The sequence below is a fragment of the Cygnus olor genome, chromosome 18 (genome assembly GCF_009769625.2).
Source record: "Cygnus olor isolate bCygOlo1 chromosome 18, bCygOlo1.pri.v2, whole genome shotgun sequence".
NCBI lineage: Eukaryota > Metazoa > Chordata > Aves > Anseriformes > Anatidae > Cygnus > Cygnus olor.
The window spans coordinates 6964898-6989179 of NC_049186.1; the positions used below are offsets into that span (position 1 = coordinate 6964898).

The window sequence follows — 24282 nt, forward strand, 5'->3', positions numbered from 1 at the left end:
ATTTTGGGTCTCAGTGTTCAGCACCTTGCCCCATCTTCTTTCAGGAAGTGAAAGAAGAAAAGTGAGAAAAAGTGAGAAAATCACAGAAAAGTGAGTGGTTTTAAATGTTGAGAAAGGGTGGGTTTTGATTCAAACGAGTTTGTTTCATTCTGAAACATCCAGGCTTCCAGGCAGACCCCTGAGGTGTTTAGTCACTGCTTCAGCTTTCAAGGCTGGAATAGAATGGCAGGACAGAAATGCACGGTATCTATAGGTACAGTTATACTGAATGATTTTTCCTGTCTTCATCACACAGGTCCTATTTATTTGTTGTTTTTTTGTATAGAAGTAACTTTTTGCTTTCAATTAAAGGAACAACTAAGCTTATCAAACTTGGCTAGCTATTACAATTTTTTGAACGCTACTTGAAACAGGCTTTTTCAGAACTGTAAATTTGAATTTCTTTATTTTTTTATATCATTAAATAAGCTTTAAGTTTGGTACCTGGCTAGATATTACAGTCTGTGACAGCAGAAGATCAAATTTGAACGTTCACTCTGTGTTATGTTTTTAATGTCTGTCACCATCATGCCTTGGCAACATGGTCCTCCTGCTTGTGGCGGTGATTGCTTGCGCACCACTGCCAGGTTTATGTCCCGTGTCAGGTTCATGCCTGCTCTGAGCCTTTTCACAAGTGACGAATCTTGTTTGTGATCTGAGCAGCTCAGGCAGGGATGGTACGGAGGCCATGAGAGCACAAATTCAGTTCTTACCACAAAATACTGAGTTTGGGCTTCGAGTACAGCCAGGCTTCTTGTGAGCACCATGGACAGAAAAGACTCAAGTCAGAGGTTGCTACTTGCATGTGCTGCATGGACTCTGATTATCAGAAGATTGTCTGTGCCTGTTGTTTGTTAGTGATGTTTTATCTTTTTGCGTAAAGGCTTTGTGATAGGCTTTGTGTGGCTTTCTTTGGATGCCCAGTGTCTCCTGACACAGAGGAAAGTGCCCAATTTGAAATGCTGGAAATCAGATGTCTGAGCACTGCTTAAATGTGCGGGATGTACAAGATGCTTGATTCTAAGCTTTGGTTTGGTCTATTTCTACTGCAATCTGTTACTAGAACAAAAACCCAAACAAATCACACCAAGATGGAGTTTATTGGTTCACTAAATGGACTTGGAAATGTTGACAAACGTATTTGCAGTGTCCTGGTATGATTGCCACATTTCTCTGTTTGCAGTGTTTCTGTATTGCAGCCTCACCTAATCCAAAGCACAGCATGACTCCTTCCTAGGACTAGTCTCTTCTATCATATCTCTCCCTACTCTTAAATCCCTTCAACCAGCTTTCAGTAAAAATAGCACATAAGTTTTATTACTTAATAAAAGTTTCATAATGGAGGCCTGGCTTATCTTCTCTACCTTCTGTCACTGACAAACTTGGATCAACAATTGCCAGCTATTTGTCCAAAAAATATAGATTGAGCCATTCTAGACTGTACTCTCAGTAAGTTTATTCTTAATAATCCAATGAGAAGCTTTAAAAAAAAAGTATTGGAAACAATCTGAATACCACAAATTTAAAAAATAAATTTAAGATCACTGTGGCATCTAAAAATACTAAATGCATGTGACTTGTGCTATACTTAGTTTTTATTAGCTAGGTAAATTGAAGGTAGTAACTTTTGCTTTTTCAGCTGCAGAATTTGACAGCATTAACCTGCGATCTAATGGTTACTGTGTGGCACTTCTGTGGTTGTGTTGTAGATTTTTCAGGTTGCTGCAGTGTTAAGCTGATGCATGCAAGCCATTTGAAATGCTCAAACTGAAGAAAGTTAGGGATTGGGTACTACATATGTGCTAATAGCATCCTGGACCAGGGTCATCAGCCCCAACTCCTGCTACAAATAAGGCCTCAGTGTGTCACATCCCACCTGGGCTGACTGCCACCCTTCCAGCAGTGATTCTGCTGCAGCTTTCACTGAGCAATTCAGTTGTTGACAGCTTCCAGGTTCCTTACAGGCTTCCCCCTATGTCAGTGTGCCTACTTTAAGAGTCCTCTGACTACCAACCTGTACATGTACTCGCTTTCCTGATATCTTTCCCTTTCATGTCACAGATGAAATCATACAGTTTCCAGCTCACACACTGCAATCTTTCCAAACTGCTGTCTGCAACAGACTGCAGAGTTTCCAGTCTGATGCTATCCACGCTGTTCTCTTTGGCCAAAGATGAAATAGTATGTTTGGGCATGTTAAAGCTGCAACACAGACTGGGCCTCCAAGTTCTTTACAGCGTCCAGTCCCCTCAAACTTCTCATAGTACGTATTTTTCAATTTTGTACGAACACTTTGTAGTCCCTGCTTGGTCTTTTTTAGCTTCATCATCTTTTCTGCGAACTTCTACTGTCATCATGTGTTGCAAAGTGAGTGTTAGGAACTGGATAGCATGATAGCATGAGGTCTGCCCACTCTTCAGAGAAATAAACAATTCAAAACTTCTTAATGTGCAAGAAGGCCAAACATGCGTTATGTGAACTTGTTAAACACATTTATTGAGTTCTTGACAGTAACCAAACACAGTGAATGACCATTATAAACAAGAAAAAAGGCATTCCCTTTTACTTGGTCAGCTCCTGCTTTATCTGTAAAGAAAATATATTCTTTTCCGCTACCAATTTACAGGGTTGAATTTGTCTCAATAATGGACTGAACAGGGAAAATGGCAATTTGAAACTGAGATATTTCTTCTGCAATCTGCTTTTGAGCGTGGCCTGGCTCCTGTTAATGATGGACCGTACAGCACAGTCAAAGTAATGCTGGCTTTAACTGCATTTGCGATTGCCATTAACTCACTTCACTTGGCTGCAAACAAATAAATGATTTTTTTTAAAAAAAAAAGAAAAACAAAGAAACTCACAAACAGTGCAGCCACAAATATTTAGAGGCTTATTTCAGAAAGAAAATAAACCAAAGCAAGTTTACTAAATTAATTTGTTAAACACATTTATTGAGTTGTTAAGAGTAACCAACACAACGTATGACCTGTTGTAAAACAAGAAACAGAAAATGGATCAATTCTGATTTTGGCAAATCCTACTACAGATATGTGACAAAGAGGGAAATATTTCAATTTCCTTTATATTCTGCAGTGATATATTTACAATACTTATCTCTCAAAGTCTGTCCCTTTTTAATTAAATGAACAGAAGGATCATAATCTAGAAATAAGTTTCCTCTACAGTCTTCTTGTTCTGTCTTGTCAGTATCCATTAATGATTGTGAAATAATGAGAGCTTTCCAAGGATTACTTGGCACACAGAACACAACTCCACTTTGATGCTGCACCGAGCCACCTTTTTTCTTTTTTCTTTTATTTTGAGGGAGAGGGGAAAGGAGGAAGAATTTCATATATACAAAGGCTGAAAAGTCTTTTTTTTTTGTGAAGCTAAATTAGTTCAGGAAAACTGTATCAAAATTGTAATCACATTTACTGTAATATTGTCTTTTTACTTTTTTTAAAATTACCACCAATCATATGAATGAATTTTTAGTTGAGTTTCCAACATGGCAGCTTTTTTCCTACAGCATGCTTCCACATGCTGCCGCGAACCCAAAGAGAGTGAGGTTGGGTGCATTCTAGATTATGTCAATTCACAGTAGTAGCATTCCACTGAGGTTATGGGTTCTGCCTGCTCTGTCTTACTTGAGGAGCCATTCATTTACTGAAAGAGAAACAAAAACAGTTATGCTTTAATAAACCCTACATATGAAACTGGCTAGATTTAATGCTCTTTTAGAAATTAAACAGATCCAGAAAAAGCCAGGAGACTTGTTTTCCTCCTTTTCTTGGAAAAGTGTTGCATCTGAATGACGGTTTCTCTGCAGCACTGCAACTCAGTCACCAGCTGTTCAGTTATTGGCAAAAAGGAACTTTCACACTGTTATTGAAGGTAATAAAAGTGTACGTGCATAGGTTAAAAGATGTATAGGATACTCAATTGAGAGCCCCCAGCTGTGGCAGCGTAAGGCCTTACCAGCAGGTGACTGAGTTAGTTCATTTGTTTAGTGTCCACTGTGTAATACAAAACTTTCCAATCTGGGTGTGCATTATGGGGGTACACCTCCAAAGTGCAACTTATTCTTTTGTCTGTGATCAGTTGGCAGCAAGACTAGCTCATCCCCTGTTTTCTTTCCAAGTGGGTAACAGAACAAAATGCTCTTTGTAAGGTGAGAAGACTTTAAAATGAGGCTACAAAGCTGAAGGCCTGTCTCATCTGCTCTTGAAAAATACCATATGTCCCCAGCTGCTTTTTGTCATGGCTTTTCCTGGATGTTTCTGGGCAAATTTCCTCTTCAATGTCAAATATGCAATGTCTGACTCATACCGCTAGTCCCACAAGATCTGGACTTTCATTTGTGTTTATCTGTACTTTTTGTTACGCACTTGGATTTTGCAGTGTGAGCATAGAAAGGATTATTCTGGAGGTGGAACATACCTCTATACTGTAGTTTCTGTGCTCTATTGTTTGGGCAATCTTTTCCCTGTAAACTAAAGTTGATATTGGTTCGGATACATCGATTGTTGAGAGGCTGGACTGGTCTGAAATTGTCGCTCATGCTCAGAAATATCTGTGATGGCTGATTCTGGCTTAGCAGTCGTAAAGAATGCATCTATACAAAATACAAAACAAGGATTTTTAGTGCTGCTCTTTCCTGTAAGTAAACAACATACAACACTATTAAATCAGCTACTTAATAAATCCAAGTTAAACAGTTTCAGTGATTTGTAGTCAGAGGTGGGCTGAAAGAGTTAACTCAAAGTAAAACTTCCTTCTGCGGTCCGCTGTTTCTAAGCCCCATTTTAAACAGAAGTAGCTAGTTTTGTGTGGAGTAAATGAAAACGGTATGAGGTGTCCTTGGCTGAGCAGGAAGCAAATGGAATAGAGTACTGGATGCTATCCATACTCTGCTATCCAGAGTGCCGGATGGCAGCAGCTGGTGCAGAGAAAATGAACTTGATGAATGACAAGAGAATTTCCTAGAAGTTCTGTAGCTATTATTGTAGCTTCCAGTTGAGAAGACACAGTTTTGGGTGATGATGCTCAAGAGCTGTGTATGGCCATACATCCGGTCAGGGTGGAAAGGGTAACTGACAGTCATGTTGCTGAGGTCCTGAAATTAATGATGTTAAAAACCAGATCCTCTCTCCGTTGACACAGGTGTATTTTGATAGTCTGGGATACCTATACAGTTTTTCTAGTGGACTCTGGCTTTCTTTTGAGATGGTTTCACAGATCAGTATAGAGGGAATTACGGGATCACCCAGGATTTCCAGGTTGCCCAGCCGTGGTAAATGCAAACTACAAGCAGACAGCAATGGTTGTTGTACACACGGTGCACCTGTACCACAAGCATGTTCATTGGTTCAAGGCAAACCCTTTCATACTTGGTGTAGGAAACCAGAAAAAAAAAATAAATAATTCCCCCTGCAATTTGTTTTAAAAAAATTTTGGTTAAAAATATTAAATATATTTTCTATATCCATGTATAATTGGAATATTTAAGAGGTAGCAAGTTGGTGCTTTCCTCTAGCTGGTAACTAAAAAAAATAAAATATGCTTACATGAAGAAATCCAGTAGCTTCATTTTACATACTGATAATCTTTAGCAGCTTGCAGGGAAAACTTGAGCTGTGAATTAGCTTTTCAGTCTGAGTACACAATGTAATTAGTAAGTATTCCATGAAATCAGTTTGCAGCACTAACGTTGGAGATGTAACTAACCAGTAAACCGTGACAAGGATCAAGTGTCATGAGGTTATACCCCAGAGATACTGGTGTAGGCTCCAGAAATACTGTTTTGTACAGTAATGTTGTAACTAAAAATGTTTCATGTAGGAAATTGTTCAGGTTCCCTGTTGGAAAAGTTCAGAATGCACAGCACGGGTCTGTCTTTGTTCAACCATGTTATTCTTCCAAATTACTCATTTAGAAAAGAACGTGCTTTCTCTGCATCTAGACAGAACTGGGCAGAAAGAATATCACAACGATAAAACATCTCTTGGACTTCGTAAAGGCATCTTATTTACAGTGTTAATACTTTAAATCTAAATGTAACATGTAGTTCTTTTATTTTCCCTCACTTCACTTCTCAGGCCAGGTTTCATCTCCTGTGAGCTTGGGACACGCAGATTGTGGTTCAAGGGTTCCTTCAGGATTCTAGTATGTAAGAGAAACAGACTTTAGCTCAGCTCACCATTCTGCAGGCAACTCGTTGATGGAAGCTCCAGGGCAGAGTGCAATTGGTGCTGATTTGGTGGTTTTCTGATGTTAGGCCCTGGATTGTGAGCGAGTCATACAGAAATGCAGTCTTCATGGCTTTTCCACTAGTGTGTTTCCTCAGCAGCGTAATTTTGACTAAGAAATGAATTGTATTCCTTTTGCATAATTTATTTGTCCTCTTTCTGCTAGGGTCTTCAATTTGTCAATCTGGCTTTTCTGCAGATACTTACAATTTCTATCCTGCTGTCTTATTCTGTAGTAGGAAATAGTGGCTGAGTGATTTTTTCAAGACAGCCCCATGTATTGGATCTCTGTCACATCAACATGCTATTGACATGTGTAAACACAACTGACACTCATGATTTGGCTGTTTCTTTCTGACCTTAGAATGGTCCGGGTTACCCTTCATAATGTCAGTTATTTTTGTAGAACACTGCTCTGTTTGTTTTAGAATCCCCATTCACAGAACTGTAACTTATCAGGTTGGTTCAAACTCTCACTGAAAGTAGGGCCCACCTCAAAGTGGGTGCTTGTACAGATATTCAGGTAGTTCTAAATAGTTAAGATTTTTATTTGCCAAAAGACTCTTCTTTGCTTTTGTAATCTGTAGAAGTTGCAAGCAGAGATCCATGCAGCAAAGGGTTGAATCTTATTTTATGTATAAAGGCATAGATATGTTTAAAATGTTCTTTGTACCTAGACTAGATCAAGTAATTTCTTACCTGCATCCTTGTTATGTAGACAGGTTTGTTCATTATTATCCAACTTGCTGTTTCATAGCAGGGTGGAATTGTCATTGACCCGTCGTATGTAATGAAACTAGAGGTCTCTGGATAAAGTTCCTCAATATTAAGCCCCTGTAGTAAGTATGCATCATCTGGAGAATAAAGGGAGGAAAATAAAGATAAAACAATAGATTTGAGGGGGGAGGAAAAGGTATTTACAATTCTTACTTCAAAATATCATCATCAGTTTACTGATACATGAAACACATTTCTGAGTGCTCCAGCAGATTGGACAAGAATAAGTCCCATGAATTCTGTCATCCTGCTTGGGTTGGATTGTACTCTTAGATGCCCAGCACACCCTCTGTGGGAGTTTCACGCAAGCATTCAGTATAACTCTGAACCTCCTTTAGGAACTGGAGTTAAATCCTTCTCGAAGTTATTGATTTAGATGCAGCAGTCTTTGGAGAAGACTTACCATACTTTGGAGTGCTTTACAGTTTTTGTTCAGCAAGGCCCTGGGAAGGCCAGGAGTGTTAAAACTTCATTGCCTTTCTGCCATAGGAGGAAGTTGAGGTTAATGCATGAGAATAATGATGTTCAATGAAGTCCGGTTGCCTTTCATGTGCGCGGTGGGGGGCGGATGCGGTGCTAGCTCATTCGGAATGCTAAAATCAGGGTGGAAGAGTATGCTGGAAAGCAGCTTACTAGGGGCCCTGCTTCTTTTATAAGCCACTCGGGGAATTAATGAGGTATCCCTCTGCAACAGAATTCACTCTGTGGGCATCTACCAAAATAAAACAAGATAGGGATTCATCTGTTAAATCATCAAAATTCCTCAGTCTTTTTTATGCTATGGACATTATTTCCCTTGTGTAATGCTGGCCTATAATATTTTTGGCAGTGCTATCAAAGTTGGATCTCAGATTTTCCTGCCAAATCTTCATCTGTAGGAGTTCCTTAATAGGAAATACTCGGGGAAAAACTTCTGGTGTGCTACTGCTGTCGTGCCTCTCAGAGAAAGCTGGGCTGATTACAGGTAGTAATGCTGTGCAATCTCTGCATGCTTTCACTTGCATGTAGTGTTCAATATGGCTTATTTGCAGAATGAGCACTAAAATGTGGGCAAGGAAGGCTGCCTTTTTAGGCAGTTCCCCTTTCAAGACACAAGAGAAACTGGCACTGATTTTAATTGAAGACAAGGATGTAAAAATGAAATAGATTACTGCTTAAACTGAAAAGAAATGTTTCAAGTCCATGTTTTCAGTCAGTGTCAATAACTCAGGCATTCCTGCTGGATTCACTGGTATTCTTCATGTGCTAGTCACTGTAGATTTAAACAGTTTTTATTTTTCATTAAAAAAAAAAGCTGATAAACAATTCCTTGGCTATTGGGAAAAGAAGATTGTAAATGGAAGCAAGGAAAGAAATATGGATGATCAAGGAAGCTTGTAAGAATGAAGAAATAAAATAGAAATTTAACTGGAATTTAACATATAGCTGAAGGACAAAGCTTAGATGAGCAAAATGCTTGTCTCAAACTATCTAATGGAGGAACAAAAAGGACTCTACTGCATTGGGCAAAAGAAAAATCCAAGTACAGAGGCAAAACAAATGTGACTTCTTTATTATTTTTTTTTTTTGACATAGTGTGGTCGACATGCTGCAGCCTTCCAGGGTAAAAGTATTAGTGACTACAGCATCAGTTCAAGCGTCAAGGTGAGAGTGTAGTATTTGCATCATGTTGGCCAGTGCCTTACAGCTATTTTTGTATTTAAAATGCATTTGTTATTTTAGGAAAGATAGTCTACGCATGTCCTTTCAAGTTTATTAGCAGTACAGCCCTCTGCCACCTTCCTGCGCTTCAAGGTAGTTGCCGTGCCATATAGCTGGATGCCCAAGTAAAGGGGAAAGTACTGGCTGTGTCTTACAGGTGACTGGCACCTTTGTTAACGTGCTTAGCCTTTACTGCTCCATGGCCTTGGTTATCAAGTCTGGTTTTAAACTCCAAATTTTCCAGATGGAAGTACAAAACTATTGCTATGGTACTGCAGAGCCAAAATGCTGTTACATTTTAACAGCTAGAGATGACTGAATACACCTGTGTCCTGAGTCCTATTCATTAAAAACATTATTTGCACTGCAGCAGTAATTTTTCTAGAATTACATGAGAATGAATGCATTTTTTCAAGCCAGTGCCTGTTTTCAATGAGTCATCACGCTTCTTTCCCTTCTGCACACGAACATCCTGTTCATTATTTATGAGCCACGGAGACTGGTGTGTTAACTCCAAATGGCACGGAGTCGGTCTGAATAGATAGTTTCAAACTCTAAGAACCAAATCTGCTTTGTCATATCTGTATTGACTTCAGTTGGACTAAAATGATTTAAGTAAGGTACAATTTGCCCTGAAATATTTACATGGGGATGGAAAGCTAACTAAAGATTAATGCAGATTGATGATATGTATTTTTGGTGCATGTTATGTTCTAGTGGACTAATTTGCATTCAGAAAGGCGCGCAGATTATTAGCAATAGGTCTACTTACCAAAAGCAAGGTACAGAAGCAGATTTACTGCTGGCATTAGTGCAGGTAATCATGGGGATTTTGGAGTTGCCTTGCAGAGCATTAATGGAAAATGTAATTGAGTATTTTGATGGGGGCTTCTAACTTTTGCCTGTAGATTTAGTGTGTTTAGTCATTCTCAGAATATCATAGCACTCCGGGGTGGAATATGGTAGGTAACAGCATGGGAGCAGTGTGGGGCATGGTGGTCCCGCTCATTCAGGCAAGTCCAATGTATGCCAGTGCTCTGAAGATGAGGAGAGGTGGTTGTCTCTGCCTTACTGATTTTTGGATCAGCTGCTAGGTTACCTTGCTTGCGTGCTGAGGACCTGCAAAATGTACTGCGCTCCTTGTGTTAGCCATCTTCCCCACCAGCTTCCTGCAGTGGAGCTGCATCAAATCTGATTAATTGCCTCTGTGTTCACTTGGAGTGTGTTTAAGGAGAGTCAGTGGATTATACTAGGTGTCAAAATCCATCAGGCATAATTAAAGGAAAACTGAAGGAGAAAGTATCACTTAAGGAAAAAGGAAAATGGATGTGAATGAAATGAGTTTGGCTAAGTAGAAGTGGTACTCATTCATCCCTGTATGTGGGTTATATTCCCAGTGAAAGTCAGAAAACTCCATGGGAATGGCCCGAGAAGTTTACAGAACAAACATTTGGTTATCGCTTTTCACATGAAGAGCTCTGCTCTTTTCCTTTCCCAACAACTTAATAAAAAAAATCCTGTACTGGAACTGAAGCAGAACTTGGGGGGTTGTATTAATACTAGGCTGCAACACTTCAGTGTGTTGTCTTTTTTGATATTTCCTGCAAGTTTGTGTTCAAGATGGTTGAAAACAGCGGGTGATAGCTTGCCAGTAATAAACTTCCTTTACTAAACCTGCTCAGCCTTTACTAGATTCTCAGCATCATTCCTCTCCACAGCCCGCACTGTTTATCTTGATCTGCTTGTGCCTTGGGGTGATTCCTGAACTCATGAACTCTTCTTTATACAAACTACATTTCGTTAGATTTCAGTTTCATTTATATAAAGGCCTCTGACAACTTTCTTAGCAAATAATAGAAATCCTCTTTTATCCTTAGATTTGTAACAGGTGTGTGGCGTTTGCTTTCATAGCAAAAACGTGTGTTCTCTTTAAAACACCAGTACTTCTGGGGTTTCTGTCATTCAGCTAATATATTCCCTATTTGATTTCTAAGTTCATACGATAATTCAAAATGGGACATTAAATAGAATAAAGGTTAAGGTATGTAGAGATCCTCAGTTATTTAACTCTGCATCAGAGTCTCTCCATTTACCAGCCTGCACAAGTCGCGCAGACCCAGGCTGAGAGTAGCAGCGACTCCCTTGAATGCCCAAGGTTGGTCTCCTGGGGACTGGTTTGAGACAGCTGAGCTTTTACTGCTTGTGACAGGAGCTGCAGGAGCTCAGTCCTTCTGGCAACCTGCTGAAACGTGAACCTTGAGAAATTAGGAGTCATATCTCCAGATATCTGGATCTTAAGCTTTTTCAGAATAATCTGTTAAAATTGGAATACTGTTCGCTTGTTATCTATAAAATAGCTCAAGATTAAATTTGAGGAAATTCAAAATTTTAGAGCTCTTCTGCCTAGCTGGGTATGTGTGAGTATTTTGATGGAGAATGATAAGCCCAAATTTCAATGCAGAGTTGGGGGAAGATAAATTGTTACTACTTTTTAGTGGTAAGCAAACACTGGGCATAGCTGTTCTGAAAGAAAGGTAACTTATCCCCTCCAATATCACACTTTAAGTAGAATATTAAAGCAGGTTTTCTTTAGAGAGACTCATATAGCTTCTGAGCAAAGTCTGTTTGAAAGAATCCTTGTTTCAACTACTTCAAAGTGGTGTGATTACAGAATAAAATAAGCATTTGAAACCTGCTTAAAAGTTCCTTGGGGTCCACTTTACCTCACTGTAACCATTAATTATCTGAGAGTAGAAATTCCCCTTTCAATCTACATTGCCCATGGAAATTTCATGCAGGATAGATCCTCATTTTTTGCTGTTATGTTAAAAGAAAAAAAAATCAGCAAAAACCACGCAACTTTAGTTATGTTATTAACTATCCTGACTCCAAAACTATTCTCTGCTTATCATTTTCTCCACACCCTTACTGAGCCTAATGAGTATGCCTTCAGGAGTGCACCTCTAAAACACAACCTAAAAACCTCCAGCTGCTAAAAGCAGAACAGAAATCCATGCGCTGTAAGAAGTAAAATTAGTTTTCAGCAATGATGCTATAATCCATCACACAAGACAACTGCAAAATTACTTTTGATAACACTCTCACATTCCCAATTTGCACTAAAAAGTTCCCGGTCAATACTTGTTACTACAGTAAGTAACCCAGTGCTCTGCAGAATGGGGTGTCTGTTGTATCCACCAAAGTTTTCAATTTAAGACACGCCTGTTAGTGATAAGTGGTTAGGAATTAGAGCAGTTCCAGTACACTTCGATTTAGCAATCTGTTATGCATTCATCTCAATATGAAATTTAGCAAACCAAAATTGTGTGATTGGAATTGCATTTTCTTTTAGAGAGACAAAACAACCAAGGAAAGCTGTTAGGATGCAGTCAGTCCCAGAGTGAAGGTGTGTCTGCTTACAAATGTGGTGCAAAAAGAAAATACTTTGCAGTGGGAGAGATGTGCTTGCCTGCTCATGGGGATGGTGGTTGCACACTCATTCATGCAGCAAAGGAAAGGTGCTGCTGGTTCCTTCCAGCCCTGTGGTGTGTCATATCCATGCCTGTGGCCTCTCCTCTGCTCTGAACCACCGTAAGTTGTCCAGTCTTTGTTCTGCAGGCTGGCTCTTGGAGCACACGTGGCCCAGGAGCACAAGAAAAGCTGTGGTGACCACGTAGATGCGTGAGATGGGGTTGCTGTGATGGGAAATATGAGGAAGGAGTCTTCTCTTGCTCAGTGTGTAAGACCTGGCAGGTCTCTGTGTGTGCACATAGGGAAAATAGCTTTTTCAGAGGTTCACTGTCAGATCTTCTGGCTGGTCCACAGAAAAAAGCCGGGAATACATAATTAGGGAGTGTAAGAGCCTGAAAAAGCACTTACAGCCTTAACCATGGTTTTTCCTGTCCCTCCCTGCAGCAGTGCTGTCAAGCAAGAAGCTCTTACAGAACAGTATTGTGGTGTTTTTGTAAGGAATCAAGACTGGCGGTCTAAAATCTGGGCTAATCTCCTGCTGCTTCTATGCAGAGAAGAAAACACTTCACGCAGCTACAACAATCTGGAAAAAACGTTCTCAGGAGAATCCTCTGTCACATTCCTTCCTGTAGGTATTGTGGAGAAAAGAGCTTTATCATAATAGCAGCCTCTTATTTTCACAAAGATGTACCAAGGTTTGTTAAGTGGAAGATGAAATTAGATAAAATTAAATGGGAAGAAATGTGTTTATAGTAGAGGGCGTGGAACTTCAGAATGGAGTTGGATTTGCTCCGTTCCTCAAGTTCTGCATCATGAGGCAAGATTCGGTCTTTCTACTGTTCTTTTGCTCAGGAATTAGTGGGTAAAATTCTGTGCTTTCACTTTACGTAGGTCTCTAATGCATAATTTTTTCTTTATGTAAACATTGTGGGATTGTAATCTTAGCTTTGCAGGGAGAGGAAAAGATAGAGTCCAGGCAAAGAAACCCAGCTGCATACTTGAAGGAAGTGTACAGAAACCTATCCAAACATTTCTATCATACCGAGTTCAGGGACTTTGTGGAAATTAAATGGCCTTTTTTGAGTTCTCTGGAGGTTCAGATATGAAGATGTAAACTGCGTATAGACTGATAGTGCTGGGAACTAAATCCTGCCGTCCTGACATCCGGTCTAATTCTAGTTATGAACAACTCTGTCCTACTCTTTGTAGATATGGCAGACTTACATAATATTTTTATTTGCTTATTTTGCTGTGTACTTTTACTGTATCATTTAGCTTATTAACTTAATGGCTGCTTGGAATTCAAGTGAATATTTGACAAAGGGAATAAGGTTTTCAGGAGAAAAGGTTTAATTTGTTCCGTTGAGATCTATGTATTTTTCATGACTTTCTCTAAATTACCCTAATTTTCACTGACATTTAAGCTCCAGTTTTCCACATTTAATATACTAACATGGAATTATTGAGCATTATCAGTTGAAGGCTTTCTAAATGTGAATACAACAAATATATATGCTATGTTGATGACCTCTTTATATATCCATTATATCCAGCAATAGTTAAATAGAGATGACATTTTTCTGAACAAAATGAAAGCATTAATGAGTATTAAATCCACAGTTGCATGTTAAAATAGGTAATGATGCAGCATCTTGACATAATTTGATTTGAAATAATCCATGTTGCTCTGCATGTTACTTCTGCTGCTAACAGTAAGCAGTTTCTCCTGAGTATTCTGTGAGTGTAGTGTGTATATATATTTAAATTTAATTTCATTACTTTATTGCTTGTTCAAACATAAGATAGGCTTTGAAGTTCAAAATTCACTCCATGAACTTACGACCTTAGATTTCTTCAAGTTCACAAGTTTATCACAGAGTCACTGGTGATAAAACTTTGTGACTTTTTCCCATAACGAAGCGTCTCTTACTTCAGTGGATCACTAAATATGTTATTTGATACTAAAAGCATATAGCTGTTAGCCAACGTAAATGAAAAGACTTACTTTTATACGTTATTCTTGTTATAGTGTCTCTGTTAAGCATACGATTTAGAAATGGATTTGATGATTCAGATACCTGTAGAAGAGAAAAATGTACAGTGTCAAAACCTTCAGAGAAACATGCCTTTTCTGCAAATGTAGCTGTGCTTCGTCCCCTTCTTCCATCCCAGGACCCCAGTCTACTAGGAGATGCTTACTTTTAATTATATAATTCATCTCGTGCTTCATAAAGGAATACCAAACTTGTAGAGTCAGTAACTTTAGTCAGAGCCACTAAACTGTTATGAATGATGTTTATGATACTAGTTTTTTCTTTCTTTCTTTAAATGTTATCCCTTATCCCTTTTCATTTTCCTTATGTTACTTTGTAAGTGCTTTTGAGCAGGGATTGTGTGTTCAGTTCCTAGGGTGATGCTGTCTCTGTATTCTAGATCGGAGCCCCCAGGCAGGCACTGCAGTAATGTAACGAGGAGTCCAGGTCCTAGATTTGCAGTTTGTGGGAAAAGTACATCGCCTGCTGTAGGTGTTGATAACGCTAAATACTTACTTTCATAAATATGGAAACTACCACCAACCCATTAGGACTCTTTGCAGCTTCTGTGACATTTGTGTACAGCTCATGGTTGTAGTGGATTAGCTGAACCTAGAAAACAGAGGAGGGAAATATTACAATTAAACAGTAGTAAATTATTCCGTACGCTGTTTGCAAATACTTTATGTACACCACTTGGTTTGTATTAGGATCGTATCTGTGTTCAGGATATTTTGTAACAGTGCAATTTTTCAGAGATTTGCAGCATGCATGATTTTAATAATTTCAGTTACCATCTGGCTTCAACTGGCACAGCACCAACATGTTTTCTTCCAAATTGCCAGTAAGTGAATTTACCCACATCAAGTTATGAATTGCACTGCAGGGGTTGACATCATTTCCCTATTGCAACAGCACTTGCCATAGGCATCAAGTAATCCATACTTTTCAGCCTCAAGCCAAACACAGGGGAGTCAGGGGTTGATATATTTGTAGAAACATATGGGATGCAGGGTTGGAACTGTTTAAAGCGGTACTTGCAGAATTCAAAATACTAATATTCATTGGCTCCAGATTTTACACACTTGGTTACAAAAGCTCCTACAGTTAGGTGCTTACTGTATTATTGTTAACCAGGTTCTCCTTAGCTCCTACAGCTTCCCTACTGCTTGCTAGTTTTATAATTTGCTGGAACTCATCAGAATGTGTATTTTAATTTATGAAGGTATAGTTCATCTCTCTCTCTGAGTAGAAATACATTACCCAGAACAATGCTATTTTCATTTTTTCTGAGACCACTGGAAATAGTTACAGTTTACATAGCAATTAGTAGCTTTTTTTTTTTTGAGATGAACAATTTTAATGAACTCATGTGAGGCAGATAAATACTTCTAAGAAATTGGAAGACTATTTAGCTTTCCTAAGCCTGCAGATACGTTATCTAGTTTTCAGATGTCCATTAGAAAAGAAAGGTCATTGTTCTGTTCATTCAGAATTGCAGCAGCCTGATGCACATATTTAAAAATCAGGTGCATTTTCCATCTACTCGTGTAAACCTAAAGTTGGTCCAATGAAATCTGTAGACTCAATTTGATTTATATTTGGTAGTCATTTTAACTAAATAAATGGCCAAAGACTAATGCTTGCAGCAAAGGAATTTTATCATACAGGGCTTTCCATGTTTGTAACGAGGAAGAAACTCCTTCCTCCATCCAACCAAACAACAACAAAAAAACACCACAAAACCCAAACCCACTGAAATGTTATCTAGTGACAGCACTGGTGATTTTGCCTCTTGGATGAATGTGATATCTGGAGCATCACTACTGTAAAGCAAAATACAACTGCAATGAGTTCTGTACAAGAATGACTTCCCTATATAATCTGCAATGTACATTCAAATAACAAAGACAAAGCCTTGCTATCTGGATATGTTCACCATCGTGTATGCTAGCAGCGATCAGAATGATAACAGCATCCCAAGTTATTTGTAACCTACACCATTATTATCTCAGTCTATGACAAGTTGAGAAAAAAAAATGATGCCTGCGAACTCTGGGAGTATTCAGACAGTTCTACTTCCTACGCTCTGCCCTGACTGTAAAATGTATTTTTCATATGTCATATGCAAGTTACTCAGAATAAGATCTTATAGGAAGGATTTCCTAATGTAAAAATCCCCCGAGCCTTGTTTGCCCCCTGTCCCAATCCCTCAATAATGCAGTTTTAGTGCTTGGGCACTGATGCAAAATGAGCAGTGGAAATTCTGAAAGAAAAGAGAATATTTGTATTAATAAGATCAGATCTTTGTCACATAGCTTTATTATTTACAACTAATGGCTCACAGACAAAAAAAATAAAATAAGGTAAGGGTCGAGATTACTGCTAGCATGTATTAATTTTGGTTATTTCTGTCCTCGTTGGATTGGGAACTGTTGGTTGACCTTTTTACAAATCACACAGTAGGCATTTTTTAAGGCAAACAAACCAAAATGGACCAAAAAGTAAAAATGTCAAAGTAGCCAATGAAGTCATTACTAAATTCTGACAGCTAGGAAGCAGGACGAATGCAGTAAGTTTTCTAAAGGTCTTGTGAAGAATTACAGCATTTACTGTACACCACAGAGACATTGCAGACACTCATGTGAATTACTGGGGAAATAAGGGATGAAGTCTGCTTTAGACTTGAATTGCTTCTGTACAAAGTTCCAGAATAACAATGGATTAGATAAACCAAGCTTATCTAATAAACCGAAATGTTTAGTGCAGGAATGGGTAAAAGGAAGGACCACATTCTTCTTCTACCCTTAGAAGCCCTGAGTCGATGTCAAGCTCTCATTTTTACTGATGGGACTTATGGAAATACAATTCCTAGCGTATATATGCCACATACAGGATATGTGTCTCAGACCCACGGCAAGGACTCTAACATGTGGTGCAGTTCTAGGAGGATGTGTGGCGCTACAATCAGCGGTACGGGGTGCAGCAGTGCCCTGGCTCCAGTGGAGACCTCTCTCAACATCAGCAAGACACCGCTCAGTCTGTGCAAAGCTGGCATGCAGGCTGCAGGCAGTCCATAGCTGGTTGTGGGAATGAGTTAACACACTTGTAACAATTAGAAATTTATAGTAGTTATTTCCTTTGCAGATCCCACAGTGATCTCTCCACTGTATGCTGCACTGTCTTTACAAGGAAAATACTTGTCAGAGAACTTTGTCATTCTTTACTAGTGCTGCAAGTGGTTTTCATATCAATTTTTCCATTCCTGCAGGTCTGTATGTGTCTGCCCCACTCCACCTCTCCTTATCACACCTCAGATAGGTTCTGAACAGTTTTGGAGAGTGTTTTTGAGAAACCTGATTTCACTACAGTTTGAGATTGTCTCCCCTCACTAAGCATTGTTGTTTCTCAAAGCAGCTAGTGCTGAATGAAGACTTCTTTTCTTCTGAGAACTGTCACATGCTTTATGTTAGTTGTATCCTTTCTCCCTGCACCTGAATCAATTTTAAAGCTGTTTCCATGGCACCGTGGTTAAGCTCATTAGTTTTTTTAATTAAAAAAAAAAAAAGAGTGAAACAAGATTGCTGATGCAAGGAGACAATTTTCAAAGTTTCTCACATGGAGGAACAGGCTACTTTAAAAAGGTACAAATGAATGAAAGTATCTTAGATATAGAATACTATATGCAGGATTAAAATATAATTCCCTATTAAATTCTTTCATTCCAGAATAATTTCTTCTAAACTGCCTGAAATACCTGTAATCTTGCAGTCTGCATTAAATATTACTAGCTTTTTCTATGAAGGTGAAACCACACAACTAAAATTGGTTGTATGTGAAAATCTCCCTTTTCCAAATGATGACATTGTATTAAAAACAAAACACAACTAGAGCGAACTTGCAATACTAAAAGTCCCCTTTGGTTCTGCCTTGAGTTTCAAGGCTCAAACACAATAAAAAATCTTGTTATAAGCTATTGATTTTCTTTGGAAGATTCCCCCTTTAAGATTAATTTGCCACAGAACAACTTATAGCTCTTTGTTTTCCTCAAGCAATAGAAGTTCTATTTTTCAGGGAGTAGAGAATTAAGATTAATTACTCTCATTTTAGCCGATGAAAATCCACAATGTGCCCTTGTTCCATCACCCAAAAATGTGCACTGGACCAGGAGCAGACGCAGCACTTTTTTAGACAGCTGATATTGGCGGTGCTGGGAATGTTAGCAGGAGCTGGCTACAGGACGGTAGGGTTAATTACTGAGTGTGCACTCCTCTGCCCCGTGGGCGGCATCTCAGGGGCAAAATAACAGAGGCTGATTCTATGGTTTATGCTCTGGCTGCTGTGGGGAAAAACCTACCTTCCTTTCTCAACATACATGTATGTGTTTGGAAGGGTAATAACCTCTTCTTTGCCTGTGCTTTGCTGAAGATTAGCCCTGCAGTCATAGTACTCATATTGTTTGCATGGTACTAGTTTTCCTCTGCAATGCATTTAGGTTTCTTGATCCTTCACCCAGGTGAAATGTGCATCTTGGGGCCAAGCTAGCAGCAGGATGTCTTCCCTGTGGCATTTGGCCAAGGCTCTGTGGCTAAGCAGAGGGAGGCAGTTTGCTGCCGTGATGATTGTGGGTGCTAAAGATTCCAGGGGTTCTTTTCAGCAATCTTTTGGCAATTTTTCTAACTTGAGCAAAAACCTGTGTGAATTACAGAACTCTATTCTAGGATGCATGTGTAACGCTTTTATAAACGTCACATCACTGCAAGATGCTCTGCTGCAGTGAGGTATGGAGAAATATGAATTTAGGATATTACAGTATCACATTTTTTGGAAAGTCCTGTTAGGAGTAACAGAAATAGCCTTTTTTCTCTCCTGGAAATGTTATAATTGAGTGCATAAACATTTTGATTGATAAATGACAAGGGTTCTAAACCGGGAAGTGAATGGCAGCAGGGAATGGGTAATCTGTAACTGCAATATTTGTATTATGCTGTGCTACCTGAAAAACTGTTGAGACAACTGATTGAGAGTGAGCACAAAGCACATTTCTAGCACAGCAGGGAGGAAAAGCAAATGAAATTGCTCAGGAAGACGAGTTCAGTGTTTGTTTTGATTCAGTGGCCAAGATCTCATTAAGGAAAATAATTATACATTTTTGATTATGTAAAGTTAAATAAAAACAGGAAAATAAATGTAATTTTAGCATGGCAGATGTCCACTAACTAAAATAATTTTAGGTAAAAAAATGAGTTTAAAACTCATGAATAGTGTTAGATAGTCCTATGTTAAAATATATTTGCCATTACAGGTTTTGTCAAACAATTTGGAAAGAGCAGTAACAGCATATCACCTTAAAGTTATTTAAGGCATTAATTTTGTCAGTCCAACCAGGTGTGAGATCTGAGGTCCTCACTTTGTGAGAGAATCATGGAATTATAGGAGGGGCTGCATTGGAAGGAACCATTAAAGATCTTAATGGGACATAGTCCAAGCCCCTGTCAGGAGCAAACCAGTTCTTTTCAGTGTCTTGATTCTAGGATGTGTAATTTGTGTGGCCAACAAAAATATTTTTAGATTTGTCTTAATTAAATTAGATGCACCTTGTGCTTCATGGAAAGGCATAGCACCGTCTGTGAGAACACAAACAAGGCTCCTCAGCACCCGTAGTCCTGATTTGTCTCATTTTGTTGGACCAGTGCCTGGCAGTGCTCCGCAAGCGTACAGTGATGCAGGGGGAATGCTCCTGTCTTTGGCAGGTGCTTAACAACAGGACTAAGTATCTCGTGGACTGTTCAAAAAAGAAAGTTCATTGCAGTTTGTTCATAGCTAGGCTTTGGAGATGGATGTTAATGTTGTATCTTCCTGAATTGCTGTAATGCTCAAATCTTGTTTGTTCACACACTTCCTCCCATGTGAGGAGAATAGATTAAACTTGTACACGTTTAATTACTGCATTTTGGTGGTTACTGTTGGCCTGCTCAAGGCACAAGTCATTGCAACTGAAGTGGGACAAGAACTTGGACTCTGGGCCAGTTCTCAGTCCCTTTTTGCTTTCAGTTTGCCTGTTCAAAGTAACAGCTGGAGAGCTGGGCTGGTAGCAGGCTCAGAAGAATGTTGTTAAAACAGTTTAAGAAGATAAAAATTAAGATTTATTGTAATTCTTTTTGGAAGAAAAAGAAAACATCGTTCTTCATGCACAAGGTACTCTACCAAGAAATGTTAGTACCTGCCAAGACAGTATTACCCCCATACTTATTAATTAACCCATAACTGTACCAGTCTTATTTCACGTGTCTGAGTCCACAGCAGTGAGGTGGTGTTACATGTTTGTAAATTGGTAACATAAATTTCACTTGACCACGTAGACTTCCAGCAGTTTACTTAGCATTTTTCAGAATACTGTGGTTTTAAGATTAAAATAAATGTAAAAGATTTTAGTTTAAAGCAACTAAGGAAAAGTGCCCGAACCATTTGTTTTAACTATTTTTTTCTCTTTTCTATCAAAACTCAAGTTCTCTAGGCTGTTGCTGAGAAATGTTGTTGTTGTTGTTGTTCTGTACTGCTTTTGACAGTTATTTCATGATTTAGAAGAAATGCCTAGAAAATAGTGGTTTAATAGAAAGACTTGTCATCTGCATTTATAGCAATATGCCAGCAATTGTATCCTAGATAAATAAAATATAATTCTCTTTTCTTTAAAAGACTAAGCCTAAGAACACAAGACAGGAACTCAGTTTTGTCCTGTTTATGAGTAGATAACTGCATAGAAGCATGTGCAGAGAAATGCAACAATGCATTCTGCAGTAAAGTGGAAATGCAGTTTAGAGTTAACTGTACCTGGCTGTGAAATCTGCTTTCCTAGAAATAACTATATCCTAGGAATTAGCACTTAAACAGCAAATGGTGTCTAACACTTCATTAGACCAGTTGGTAACAAGAATGAGCGTGTAGTACCTCTGTTCAGCAAATGGTACCCAGTGAGACTTATCCAGGGTTCCACTGGAAGTAGTTAACGCTGTGTTATTTTCAGCATGTGACTTTTTTTTAAAGTAACATCTGCTCCTTTAGGTTTAAAGTAATTATCTCTAGTTGCAGACATACAATTGAAAGGGAAGTAAGAGTCGTGAGGTTTTGGGGCATCTGTTCGAAGGTGCTCAAACTGGGTGTTTTACTGTACTTACGAAAGAGAGCAGTGTGAATCAGATCTGAAGCAGGCCAGCCATTTTGGCTGCTGACCTGGTCTTTTACACCTATGAGGCTACTAACAAACCAAAATATACTTATCCCTTCTGCCCTCCTGTTCAGTAGCTTGTTTATAGACAAACTGCAGCCAGAAAATAAAATAAAAAATAATCATTGACCTGAATGAAGTGTAGATGATCTAAAAGTATTTATTTTTTAAATATTTTAGTATGCTCTTGATTTCTTTTGTAAGCCTTTCTCTAATGGATTTGCAAACAGGAAAATAAGCTATTTTAGCCAATATCTAAAACTTGCTTTTTCCACAGGACTACAGTAAAAACTACAAACTCACCAGCATAAGAGGCCAGATGGGCTGTGCATGCCTCAGAATCTATTAGGACTTTTCACCTATGTGCTAACACCAAAAAGTTAAGTAGATGATAGGCTAAAAAAATAAGTGCAAAAGGTGACGGATTGCTGCCATCCAAATGCTGCCAGAACTGTGTTCCAAGTGTCACAATCATTTGCACCCTTTCCCAGAGAGTAGGAAACACAATGAAGCAAAAACCCAAGCTGAGCCCCAGAGGTACCTACAAGTGTCTGTGATGCTGGTTGCTGTGTGACATTAGGGGAATTTTTGACAGGGCAGTCGTTGCTGAAGCCTTCCACTGCTGATTACTCTTACCACGGGGTATTTTTGGCTGCCCTGCCAGTCCACCACTCTTGTCATTCATTGTTAGCAGATGAGCAAGAGCTCAGTAAACATAAATAAATGGCAGTGTTTTGTGATTCACTTTGTGTGAGGATCAAAATTAAGTCTTCTACTCAAATGTTTAATGTTGATTATGTCTTGGACGGTGTAAAATTTCACTGCAAGCTGTAATTTGGCACTGACCCAATCCATCATCAACAAAACCTGCATCTTAAGAGACAATAGAGGTAATGTGGGGGAAAAAAGGCTTAGACGAGCCTGTCATCATTCCTGGATTTGTGCAGGATTTCTGACTAAATGCTACATTTAAATTGTTTTCTCATTTTAAATACAACAGATGCTCAGACACCATGATGATGAATTCAGTATAAATGCTCAATTTGGGAGATTCAGTCATGTAACAGAGCTCTGAATTTCTGGGAGAATTCTGTATTTCTTTAGCAATCAGTCCAGAATGCAGCAGAAATTGGTTCCTGCAAATTAAAAACATGGTAAAATGGCCATCAGTGCTATTTTTGTTGTTTGCTTTGTTACCCTAGGATAGTGTGTCAAAAGGATGCTTGCGCAAAGTCACTGCACAGTGACAGAGATGCATTAAGTTCAAACCTTCCCTAACAATGTGATACCACGACGGCTCTCAGTCTGCCTTGCCAAAGTGGGTGGGCACAATGGGCAAGAACAGAGAAATGTGACAGTGATGGATAAAAGAAGGAGCAAGAGTAAGTCAATACAATTTAGGCTAGCACAAACCCAGTTGTTGTTCTAGGGCTTATCCCTTTTGGCCTTATCTTACAACCCAGGAGGCAAATAATAATAATAAAGAAGTCAAGCTTATTATACCCCATATAGCAACATTCCCAACAATCAAAGAAAAGGTTAGCGTTAGGATTACAAACCAGAAGCGGAAACTAAGCAATATATTTATCAATTTTCCTGGCTACTCTTGAAGTTAAAAGTATGTTATTAAACCAAGAATATAATTTTCCAGTGGCAAAAATAAAGCGTAGGATTTTTATATATAGAAAATGACAATGAAACGTACACATGATGAAAGCATAGAATAACACTGAGGGTACATTTTAAAGAAGCTATCGGTGCGATGCGTCTGGGGTCCACGTAAGTCCTCACCCAGCTTGTTTGGGCAGCGGCTCCTGCCTGCCTCCCCGAGAGCTATCTTGTGTGGCCCTGTGTAGGATGGGAGGAGAATTTAGCAGAGGGTGTGTGAAAATTGGCTGCTCTTGCAGGGAGGAGGAGAAGGAAGGGAGATGGATCTGCTTGCCTTTTGGGAAGAGAAAGCAGTGCATAAATGTTGAGGATGGATATGTGCATTTGGGGAGATCTGCTTTCTGTTTTAAACTAATGGGGTTGTAACCGTTTGTTTAAGTAGTAGTATATCCACTAGAAGTTAAATGTGAAAGCACACAAATGGTCTTATGGGATCTTTCTGAATGATTTATTGTCATGGGCTTTTTTTATATTTTTAAGAATTTCCTTACCTTTTAGTGATTGGGTTGCTCCCATATGACCTGAGAAATTTAGGTTCAACTCTGCTCTCTGCCTTAAGGAAATCTTCCTACCATTTCAGGTAGGAAGGCTTCAACTTGGCAACCCTGAAGCAGGAAAGCTGCCCTTCTCTAGTAGCAATGTTGTGAGATGCTCAGATGTAACTTTAATGGCACCAGGAAAAGCATAGAGAGTACCAAGACAGATAATGAATGTCATATTATGAAGTACAATTTTTGTTATTGATCTGACTGTATGTAACACATCACCCATAAAAGGTGCAAAAAGGAGCTCACAATAAAGTAGTCTTGGCAGAAAACTGCAGGATACTTGGATTTTCAGCATCTTAAAGAGCAATAACAGAGAAACACAAAGCCTAATAAAAGGGAGAAAAAATATGAAATGGATATAATTGTCAGTGATCCTACCATTAAATCTTTTAATGTAAGTTGAAGTTTCAAACACAGAAAAGTTTGAGGCAGCCCTGCTTGACACAAAATAGCCAAAAGCATTTCTGGAATGAATGTTTTATTGAATTATTGAAGTTCCTTTAGGATATTAATACTGGAGTAGATGAGATGATATACTACAGAGTCAGATTTTTAAACATCATTTGAAG

The 24282-nt window shown here is 38.8% G+C and overlaps 1 protein-coding gene across 4 annotated transcripts in view; it reads right to left on the reverse strand.

The window, feature by feature from the left end:
* Positions 1–3361: 3361 nt before the first annotated feature.
* CA10 (carbonic anhydrase 10) overlaps positions 3362–24282 on the reverse strand; it is a 201414-nt gene continuing 180493 nt past the window's right edge. For all 4 annotated transcript variants that reach the window (XM_040530157.1, XM_040530158.1, XM_040530155.1 and 1 more), the window contains 5 exons: positions 14786–14881; positions 14242–14314; positions 6987–7141; positions 4480–4654; positions 3362–3705 (listed from right to left, as the gene is read on the reverse strand). In XM_040530157.1, the coding sequence (XP_040386091.1) occupies positions 3683–3705; positions 4480–4654; positions 6987–7141; positions 14242–14314; positions 14786–14881 (522 nt within the window). In that variant the 3' untranslated portion in view covers positions 3362–3682. The remainder of the gene's footprint in view (positions 3706–4479; positions 4655–6986; positions 7142–14241; positions 14315–14785; positions 14882–24282) is intronic.